This window comes from Ptychodera flava, unplaced genomic scaffold, assembly GCF_041260155.1.
Source record: "Ptychodera flava strain L36383 unplaced genomic scaffold, AS_Pfla_20210202 Scaffold_45__1_contigs__length_1260105_pilon, whole genome shotgun sequence".
Lineage (NCBI taxonomy): Eukaryota > Metazoa > Hemichordata > Enteropneusta > Ptychoderidae > Ptychodera > Ptychodera flava.
The window spans coordinates 160,542-172,523 of NW_027248367.1; the positions used below are offsets into that span (position 1 = coordinate 160,542).

The 11,982-nt window shown below is 36.4% G+C and overlaps 1 protein-coding gene across 1 annotated transcript; it reads right to left on the reverse strand.

The window, feature by feature from the left end:
* Positions 1-1,054: 1,054 nt before the first annotated feature.
* On the reverse strand, positions 1,055-9,527 carry LOC139128169 (tripartite motif-containing protein 2-like). The gene is made up of 2 exons (XM_070694005.1): positions 6,384-9,527; positions 1,055-2,083 (listed from the first exon to the last, which is right to left on the reverse strand). The coding sequence occupies exon 1, from the start codon at positions 9,328-9,330 to the stop codon at positions 7,132-7,134; it is 2,199 nt and encodes a 732-aa protein (XP_070550106.1). The 5' UTR covers positions 9,331-9,527; the 3' UTR covers positions 1,055-2,083; positions 6,384-7,131.
* Positions 9,528-11,982: the final 2,455 nt, after the last annotated feature.

Here is an 11,982-nt window from a genome sequence, read left to right on the forward strand (position 1 = left end):
GCTCCATATAGCACTCGCCTATCGGCTCGTGCTATATGTCGCGCATTGTACCAAAATCTCGTGTATACCCTCCTGCGGCAGGGGTTATTGCTTAAATAATAAGAATAACAGAGAAAACAATGACACTGGTTCTGTATACATGATATTGTGTCTACAGTCGTAATTTCTGTCGCAATATCCTTATTCTTGCCCGCATACTCTATATGCCCATATGCTTTTACACCTGTACTCTAATTCGATATGAGTTTGCCTTCAGATCTGCAGAGATGCCTCAACTCTTAGGCAGATTACCGTACAGTGGTGAGATCCGCCGTTTAGTCAAGTGTCCTTTTCTGTCTGTATGGTGCGAAATAGCCATGAAAAACTACTTTGCGTTCTTCGCCGTAAAAATTGACAGCAAATCAAAAGATTATACAGTATATATCTTTGCATTTACATTAAGGCGTACTGCGTATTTCAAATCTACGCCATGGGGTAAAAATCAGTGCGGTGGTGTTGCTGAATTGTGTGCAAAAGTTCTCATAACTCAGTTTCACCGCGATATTAGGAGTTACCCTCTACCGATTCTGTTTCATCATATTATTCGATATTTCATTTTTACATCAAATGCAATCGATACATAAATTGATCTCTTCTAACTTTCAAAGAGAAAAAAAGTATTTCCTCCGTATTCCTTGGATGGGATAGACAGATAACAAGGTGTGATACATCTTATTCGAATGCATTTTGAGCTAGCTATTTTATGGTTAGGTTTGACAATTTTTTAACGAAGAAGTCAAACAAAATTGTTGAGGTGAATGATTAGTCACAACTATTCCCTTTACAAACAAACAAACAAACATACAAACATACAACAAATCATAAACGTTAAAATCCTTTGATTCCTAAGGCTTTGTCTGGCCATATTGTCTTTTCTGGTACAATTAAATTTTTAAAACATTAGTCAATTCAACGGCTTTTTTGAAGTCAGATTTAATATCTACTTTTGTTCACGAAAACAAAAAATACTTGACTATTGATAGAATATTTCAGAGAACATAGCACATGCAATTTAAGTGACTGAAATGTGTTTTTTAAATTCCTTTCTCAGTAGTTTCCTTCCCGTAATAATGTACATGATGAAAGTATTTAAATTACACTATGAAAGGATTTAAACAATTCTCTTTTTTTGAAACGAAACCCCGATAAAAACAAAAATATCAAAAACACTCGCAGTTTTCCGCATTTATTGTAAATTGATTGTGACAAGTAAAAGCCCTAAATGTATCACAAAATGGAAGGTATACGATTACGATATGTAAAACAGGCAATTGAATTTGAAACACATGTAAGACACATTAATGTTAAACTGACTTTAGTAGACAATCCCCGACATTGGTGTACAGAATCGTCAACTAAAACGTACAGTAGTCTAAGAAAGCATTTTGCCTTCTTACACACCAAAATGACTTTTACTTAATGATTCCAGGGAAGTGCTGTCCCACACATCACATGACATCGGCCATGATATATTAAGTTGTGTACATTCAGCAAATTGAATGAAATTGATTTATGGAAAAGCTCGATATGTTAACGCTCCTGTGCCTGTTTTTAAGTATTCCTTCAGTGTTGTTCTGTTCACATACTAGGATTTCCTGTTCTGAATCAAAAAGTCATCGAAATGGTGTCAAGCTTATCAACACCGTGTTTGTATGTAATATCTGGTGTTAATTGTTGACAATTCCATGTCATCGAAATGTCGATACTTTGTAAACAATAACGTTATTTACACACTGTAATATCATCCTACTTCTTTCTTGAATAAAAATAAATTGTCAAAAGTTAGAAATCTTCTTCATTAGCTCATTAGCGTTACAAGCACGGTTTCGGAAAATATGTTGATAATGACTTTCACGCGACAATAGCCAGAATATTACATATTATATTTCAGCTTTGTCAATACCTGTGAATTTTGTGCCGGAATACCCTCAGATTATTACTGATAGTGTATCTTATTACCCTGCTAACAAATGTTTTCAACATCTACAAGTTAAATTCACTGACATTGACAAAACTATAAAATAATAGCAATAATGTACCCGCCCTTCTTTGTTTCTTGATTTCTTTGTTTGGCAGCATTTTGTGTTCTTTTTTTGTTTTCTTTCTTGTTGAATGTATGTAAAAATTGTCAGTCTTAATGTACGAGGTATAAGGGAATATACTAAACGGAAAGCTATTTTCAGATTTTGTCGAAGACAACAAGCAGATATTATCCTTCTGCAAGAAACCCACAGTACTTTGGAAGTTGAACGCAAATGGAAATCGGAGTGGGGTGGTAATATAATTTATTCGCATGGGACAAATAATAGCTGTGGTACTGCTATTCTTTTTCATAGAAAATTTAAGTTTCACCTCAACAGTGTTGTAAAGGATACTTTTGGTAGATTTGTATATGCTGAAATCGGTATTGATGACTTTATGATTGTTATTGCAAGTTTTTATGTCCCAAACAAAGAACGTGAGCAAATTGAGTTTTTGGAAAGTGCATCAGCAGCTTTCCATGCAAATTTTCCTCACAGTAAAATTATTGTAGGGGGTGATATTAATATTACGTTGGATCCAATATGGACAAACGAGGAGATACTCTTTACACTAGAAATGTTTTTAGAAGTGAGGTCCATGAATTTATTGACACTTTTAGCCTTGTAGATATTTTTAGAATACGCAATCCAAACGCTTATAGATTCACATGGAGAAGGGGCAACTCGGCATCCCGTTTAGACTACTTTTTTATGCCTTCTTCTATTCAGAAGCAAGTAAAACAAAGTAATATTATTCCTAGCATCAAATCAGATCATGATGCAATAACGCTTACATTAGAGATCTCAACAAGCAAAAGAGGCCCAGGTTTTTGGAAATTTAATTGCAGTTTATTAGAAGATACACAATACACGCAAATGATAAATACACTGATTACAGAAACAATACATGAGAATGTAAACTTAAGTGATAGTGCTCTTTTTGAATTTTTAAAATATAAGATAGGGACTCAACAATTACATATTTAAAAAAGAAAGCCAGAGACAGAAAAGATAAGGAAAGAGACCTTTATTTAGAATTGCATAGATTGGAAGAAAGAATTGATGATAATCTTAATGAAGGGGTTCTGAATCAATATGAGTCTGTAAAAATAGAATTAGATAAGATAACAGATGTAAAGGTGAAGGGATCAGCAGTCAGATCTAGAGAACAGTGGTATAAAGAAGGGGAAAGAGTTCAAAATATTTTTTAAATTTAGAAAAAAGAAATTACACTAAGAAAACAATAAGTCAACTGAGAGTGAGTAATCACCTTATTCAAGGTGAAAAACAGATTTTGCATGAGATAAAAACATTTTATTCCAACTTGTATTCTTCGTCTTCCGTAGATTTAGATACAGCTGATGATTATGGTTTTTTCAATCATTCAAATATTCCAAAAGTGCCTCCAGATAAAGTTCATCTGTGTGAGGGTCCACTGACAAAGGATGAGATCTTTAAAGCACTAAAACGAGCTCCAAAAATAAGTCTCCTGGTAGTGATGGTCTACCTCCAGAGTTTTACTTGTTTTTCTGGGAAGTAATTAGTGATGCCTTGTTGGCCTCTCTGAACTTTGCTTATAACAGAGGAATGCTCTCAAATTCACAAAAACAAGCTGTCATTACTTTATTACCAAAGCCGGACAAAGACCTATCCCAGCTTCGTAATTGGAGACCAGTATCTCTGCTCAATACTGATTACAAGCTGGCTAGTAGATGTATTGCCAAAAGATTGGAAAATGTTTTGCCGTTAATTATTCATGAGGACCAGTCCGCATTTATCCCAGGAAGAAAAATTATTGACAATATTCGCTTAATTTCAGATATTATAGATTTGTATGATAGCACTGGGCAACCAGCAGCAATGATGTTTATCGATTTTACTACAGCGTTTGACACCTTAGAATGGAATTTTTTGAACAAAGCCATTGATTTATTTAATTTTGGAGATTCCTTTAAGAAATGGGTATCTGTATTTTACAATAATATTGAAAGATATGTTCTTAACAATGGTCACTCTACTGGCTGGTTCAAATTACAAAGGGGAATTAGACAAGGTTGTCCCCTGTCTACTGCACTTTTTGTGATAGCAATAGAGCTACTGGCTATAGCAGTCCGCTCCAATTGTAATTTAGAAGGTATAAGACTACCAAATGGGCAAAAACAAACCATTTCCGGATTTGCAGATGATACCACTTTAATTTTAAAAAGATCAAAAATCTGTTAAAATTGCTTTGTCAATGCTTAGCCATTTTAAAGACTTTTCAGGGTTGGAAGTTAACTTAGAGAAGACAGAATTATTGCTTTTGGGTACTTTGAAACATCAGTGGAAAGCGATGGATGAAATAACACCCACAAATGATCCAATAAGGTATTTAGGTATCTTTCTAGGCCACAATGTCTCAAAGAATTTATATCTTAACTTCAGTTGTAAATTAAAAAATGTGGGACAAGTTAAATATTTGGAAATCAAGAGATTTTTCTCTTAGAGGAAAAGTGGTACTTTTAAAAGCTTTTGGAGTCTCAAACTTACTTTATGTTTTGAATTCGATTTCAATTCCAGATAAGGACATAAGTTGTACAAGGTCTCATTTGTTCAGCTTTTTATGGAGGGGAAAGAAACACCATATAAATAATGACTCACTGATTGGAGGGTTGGAAGAGGGTGGACTACGTATGATTGACATTGACATTCAAAATAAGGCCTTCAAATTAGCATGGGCCGTACGTATTGCTGAAAGTACTGCTTCATGGGGAATAATACCCAAATTTTATTTCCGTCCTTATGGGGGATTGAAATTTTTATTGAAGTGTAATTACAATATTCAAAGAATGCAAACCATCATCCCCTTGTTTTACAGGGATGTCCTGAGATTTTGGAAAGAGTTACAAAATTATAGTTTACCTACAACTCCTCAAGATGCTATCTCAGAGATAATTTGGAATAATGAGAATATTCTAGTTGAAGGTAAATCAGTTTGTTATAAAAAGTGGATTAACAAGGGCATCGTATATATTCATAATCTTATTGATGATGATGGTAAATTCATGTCATTTGCTAGCTTTATTAGTAAATACAGTGTTTCCACTGATTTTGTAACGTATTTGGGCATTATTAATGCCATACCAAGAGAATGGAAAGATTTAATTTTTGCTTGTAACCACATTTCAAATGTAGATATTTGTGAGAGGATTGTTGTGGATATTGGTAAAGGTAAATCACAGGACTTTTATAGTTTACTTGTTAAAAGAAAATTTGTAAGACCTACTGCTGAGATTAAGTTTGAGCAAATGGACTATGTTAAAGATACAGAAGTAAACTGGAAACAAATTTGGCATCTTCCTTACAAAGTTACCAAGGAGGAAAAGCTTAGAGTTTTCCAGTTTAAGGTTCTTCATCGTATCATAGCAACAAATCTCTTCCTTTTCAAAATAAAGTTAGAACTGATAATACTTGTGAACATTGTAGCCAGATTGAAACTGTAGAGCATTTATTTTGGCATTGCGAAATTGCACAAAAGTTGTGGAAAGCTATAGAAAATTTTTGAAGGTCTATGTAAGTGTGTCATTTTCATGTAAGACCATTATATTAGGTTCTCCAAGTGATTCTAATGTACTGAATCATACCATACTTATTGGGAAATATCTATTGTATGCAAGCAGATATACAAAAATTACACCATCTTCTGGGAGTGGAGATTTAGCCGAGCGGTTCTGTCTCTGGCCTCTCAGCTAGGCGACTGATGCCGTATGTTGTGGGTTCGAATCCGATTGAAACTATCCGTATTTTCTACCCTGGGTTGTAACACTGCTGGTGGACAGAATTGTCCCCGAGTTATCGTTCGCCCAGTTAAAGCGATTAAATTCGTTTCTCTTCGCTTCGATAAAGTGTGTATGTGCGATGTATGATAGTGAGCATGCGTGAGTGAGTGCTTCACGAACTCTACAACGTGTTGAGCGGTCTCAGTCAGAAAAATGTAACAACTTAGCCGGCTATTGAACCACTCTTTTTTGGGAGTGGAGATTTAGCCGAGCGGTTCTGTCTCTGGCCTCTCAGCTAGGCGACTGATGCCGTATGTTGTGGGTTCGAATCCGATTGAAAACTATCCGTATTAATAACCTTCACTGAGAAAGTAAAAGAAATAATGGCCATTGAACAGAAAGTTTTAAGTGAAACGAAATTTAATACGAAATGGGGTATGTTTGTGCCCCTAGTAATGTAAGCTTCTTTACCTCGTACACCTGTGTTTTCTGTGTTATGTATTGTTTTGTTGTCGTTTTGTGCGCTTTTTTTCTTCAAAGTAAATAAAAATTAAAAAAAATGTACCCGCCCCGGCCTATCAATGGACTCAAGCAAACTCTGCACTCCATAATGTACTCTGCTCTGCCTCTACATGGTGTTGTTAGAAGTTTGCTTTCGTCCATTATGGGCCAAGAGGGGGTACATTATTGCTTAAATACATTACATTATATATGTATTGTTTTTTTATTAATACAGTTACATTTTCTGAATGGTACCCCTAATGTTTGTTTAAATACCAAGTATTTGCTTTGCCAACACAACATGTTGCAATTGGATTAAATATACAGTATTATTTTTACAAATACATTCTAGTCAGGAATACATTTACATTCTGTATGTCGTCAACAATACCATTTGACATTATACACACATAGAATGAATCAATAAGTTGCACACTGGGAATATCGATAATTTTGGAGTACAACACGAAAACAGTGGAAAGTACATAAAAAGCAGTGAAGCTGTCAGATTATGATAGTGTCAAGTACGTTATTAGCTATAGTAACCGTGTCAAAACAATGATTACTAAGTTGTAGTAAACTTGAGAATCTAAGAGAACTGAAAGTATTATACAAATACTCTACAAAAATGTATAAAAGCTATTAACCACGAGTTGTATAGCCATGTTACGGAGCAGAGCTCCTCCAGTCGAATTTGTCATACGAAATACATGAAACAAGCTGACTGCTCCAAATAAACATGACGGAACAATTCATACTAAAATCATGAAAAATCTATATTGAATGTGATTTGTTCAATGTAATTTAAAATGTCACTGCGCGAACACCTTGACACGATGATTGTAACTGTCGGCCACGACCACTCTGCAAGGCACATCATCTGTCAGTGCTATACCAGTGGGGGTTTTCAGTCCATCCTTGTCACAATCAATGCGGCAAACAAAATCACCGTTACTCTCAAACTTCAGCAGACACCTCGGGTGAGCCGTAACATAGAGGTGTGTATTATTGTCGATGGATATTCCTCGGGGCTTTTTCTTACCTCGGCCCCCGCTCTTACAGTCAAACGAATTCAAGTACTTCTTGTCGGCGTTGAATACTTGGATACGATGGTTGTTACAGTCTGCTACATAAACCATTCCTGTACTTTCCACTGCAATGCCCCAGGGCAAATTGAACTCCCCTTGACCTTTACCCTTTGACCCAAATGACTCGAGGTATTTGCCATGTTTTGTGTAAACTCTGACACAATTCCCACCATAGTCTGTCACGTACACATTGCCATCCACAGGCTTAACAGCTATCCCCTGGGGATCTTGTAACTCATTTTGTCCAAAGCATCTGATTACATGTCCATTCTCATCACTGACAACTACTTGATTATTGCTGTCATCTAAGCTGTAGTATGTATTGTCACTTGAAATCACTATGTCACACGGTCTGAAGGGATGATTGAATTGTGTGAACACCAAACTTTTCTTAAACTTGCCGTCTTTATCGGTTACTTGTAATCTGTTGTTGGCAGTGTCGGCAATGACAATGTCTTTGTCTTTGTTTATCGCCACTCCAAATGGATGTTGTAACTGTCCCTCAGCGTTTCCCTTGCTTCCAATGGTCTTCACCAAACCTCTGATGACAGGACTTTCTTGTGGTGGGTGGGTTCCTATTGTGACGGTTACCTCATATACACCATCGACTTGACGACATAGTGTAACTGTGTAAGTTCCATCTTCATTATCGGAGACGGAAAGCTCTTCTAAAGCTCCGCATGGTTTTCTTACCTTGGCTTTTACTTGTTGTTTTGGGATGACTTGTTTTCCTGATGAATCTCTTGTTGTGATCAGTAGGTCTACAGAGTTACCTTTCACCTGTTGATTTGGAATGTTTTCATCTGTACAGGTTGAGGTGCTTCCATCCCACCTTAATGATCCAAGCATTCCAATTTCATTGAACTTTTCATTTGCTTCAAACAGATCTACATTTTGTACACACGGTTTCATAAAGACGCCAAGAAGTTGCTGAATGCGAGGCAATGCATCAGCTCTGGTTGACAGCAGCTGGGCAGAATTCCCGTGGTGCATCAGTGCTTCCAAGTAGGTGCATGCACTCTTGATATTGGCATGTTTTAGTTCCAAGTCATCGATGTCTGTAGCTGCTTTTGCAATTTTATCTGTATAGATATGATTGAGTTCATCTATCAGTCTCTGCTCCTCTCTCTTTGTTTTCTTGATGATTTCTTCTGCTTTCATTCTCACCATCCTTTCTTCTCTGCTGTACCGCTCTGTAAGATCAGTGTGTATCTGCTTGGCCAGGGTTTTGTTCTTTTCAGCTTCCTGTTCTTTCACTTTCAGTTTGTCAACCATGGCTTTCAATTCTGTAAGATACTCATCTGCCGCATCTTTCAAGTCTCTGTGTACATGTTCTGGTATGCGGTGTTTGACAATAGTACAGTTTACACAGACAGGTACCTGACAGGTTTCACAGTAGAATTCAAGTTCATTGTTTGGATGAGCGCTGCAAAATTCCAATGGTTGCAGCACCACTGGGTTAGTTGACTGGACTGTTCTGAATTCATCAATGGTTATGAGTTGATGTGACCGAGTGACTGGAATAATTCTATGTGCCTTAACACAGACATCACAAAGAAGAAGTTCACACTCAACACATCTGCGGGTGCCGACATTTTCCTCGCAGCCTGAACAGTCAATCTTAGCTCTTTTCACGGTCTCTAATCTTTGTTCGAACATCTCGATCAGATTAGTCATAAAGGTATTACCTTTAAGTGCCTCCACTCCTCCAACAGGAAGCTGATGTTCGTGTCGACATTCTGGGCAGTTTAGAGATCCAATCTTCTCGACCAGTGTGACTAAACACTGCTCACAGAATGTATGCAGACATGGTAGAATTTTCGGTGATTTGAAGTGCTCCAGACAGATGGCACAACACAAAAAATCTTCACTTATCTTTTCAAGAAACTTGCTTTCGGGAGTAGCAGCCATTTTGACGCTCATCTGCAGTTAAGAGTTTTTCTCCCTGTGCTGCTGAATATTGACACAATCCCTTCCATTCTCACAGAGTAGCAAAGAACACATTATGCACAGGTTGCAGCAAATTTCTGGTAACCTAAGAGTTCTACAAGGCCTATACTCTGTATACTCGTTGGAACCCGAGACAAGGGTCACTGCATGTGAATACTAGCTGTCATAATGTCAGAGGTCATTCTTGATCCCACAATCTTCAGCAAGCGTTTCCATTCAGGCTACAAGAAAGGAATGTTAGGTCAAAGGTCAAGCGACTGCAAATTCTTTTCAAGGACTTCTATAGTGACTATTTATGTCTGTAACTGCTATTAAGGTAGTACATGACTCTAAAGTGAAAGACTTAAACGTTTGCTCAATCTTTCCTTTATGAAATATTCAACTATTCTCATACCGAATCAAGAATAAAAATCACGGGTCAGAGGGCAAAGTTTGGTATACAGAAACAAATCGCCCTACATTTACCAACATTTCAAATTCAAAATGGCTGCTATCCCTCTTTTAACTCTATGGGGAAAATTAAAATTTTCGGTTTTCAAAAAATTAGGGTGGTTCAAATTTTCTTACTCCGAGATATTTAAAAATAGCCTTCACAAGCAGTAGGCTAGAAAAAAAATGAAAAAATGGCGAGTAATGTATGATATCTTTCTCCTAGGCGCATACAACCTTAAAGCACATCGGTTGTTGATTGTTTTTGACCCAGTTAACGACACAGGTACCGCCATATACAAGCTGCTCAACAAGTGTTTTGCTGGGGGTAATATACAGCTGCTGACACGCTACCATATACAGCCAGTTTAAAGGGACACATAAACTGTTACTTGTGGCAAGTTTTTTTCAGTATTCTACTTCTGTATATCAACTAACATGTCTGACCCTAATCTGTTTGTCATGCTGAAATTTCGAGTATTGTTTTTGTCAACTCAGCTTGTGCGTAGTGATCATTGCATATTGTTTACTAAGCTTACACGATAATACGAACTTTTGTGTTGACAGAAAACCTTGTTAAAATGTGTAACAGAATGACGTTCAGGTTGAAATACCAGAGAAGCGCCTGCAGCTACATGACCGCTCACAAGCGCGATCACATTGACCAGCCATTTTTTCGTTATGATCGCGGAAAAAACATACGCATACGTATGAACACTCGAGCGACCTGAGGTCTGTCGTCTCGCGCAACTCTATATCTATATATCTATCATCTATCTACATATATATATATATATTATATATATATATATATATATATATATGTGTGTGTGTGTGTGTGTGTGTGTGTGTATGTAAGTATATATATATATATATATATATATATATATATATATATATATATATATATATATATATATATATATATATTATATATATACGCACATACACAAACGTGCGCCAAATCATTTCTTGGCCGTGTGTACGTATTTACCAATGATGTGAGTCGTATTCCATTGCACAAACGAAGTGTAAAATTTGAAATGACATTGAAAACGTTTGGATCTAATTTAGGATAATTAGATGGTGAAGTAAGTTTGTATTAACCCGCAAATATAATCTAATCTGCTTTTCTCTTTAAGTTACACACTTGTTTTCATGAGTAATTTGTAATTATAGTCAGCTATATGGCAACTAACACTTCTGAGAAATTTGAAAAATATGAAGATCCAACTGTCAGGTTCCATGGGCGCATGCGCAGACCCTTCTGTATTAACGTTTCTGACACCGGGACAACAGACGAAAGTTCTGAGCCGGGCAGGTATGCAATCAGTCAGTGTATTTTGCCCACTGTTCAACGTCCATGACGTCAAATTTGGATTGTCCTGAGCAAAATATGCAAATTCATGGTATTTTTTCATTGAATGGAACACAAGTCACCCTTTCTCATTGACAGCTGATGAATTATTGCAGAGACACACCGTGTGTTGAAATTATTATATCGTTAACCGGCGGCATTTGTCCAACATTTAAGAAGTTTTTGGATTCATGGCCTAAAATACTCAGCAGAATTCGAAAGAGAAAAAATTATCAGTCGATGGGAAAATTCAGTTATTATTGTGGTGACGCAAATTTAAAATGAAAAAACAAACGGAAAATCACGTCATCGACCTAAATGCGCTGGTGCAAAAGTTATGAGGCTCAGAGCGCCCTCTATTGCACAGTAAATGTCAATCATTTTAATCTCGTTTTGATTATTTTTTCTAATATTAGTTCGCACAGTTCTATTCCAATTTAAGGTCAAACAAATTCGATCGAAATCGGAAATTGAAGGCCTTTACTGTAATCCTACTATTTTTAAATGATATGTACCCATGATTTTGTTGGACTTGAAAACTCGAGCACGTGTAGCGTTCCTGTGATGTGGCTAGCGATTTCCCTGGAGACACTCTGATAAGTCCTAAAATAGTTCCTTTGTAAAATTGACACAAACAGAATGATATGTGTTTCAATAATTGTAAATCTCAGGTACCATTTCTAAAGGATATTCAAGGGAAATAAATTATTACCTGAAGCATTGTTGTGAATGTATTATGGCGCTTAATTGGAAAAACAAGAAGTTTATAAACAAAGGAGCATACAGAAGACGATATTTGCACTTGAATTTCAATTTTATCACCATTTCTCATGGTTCCG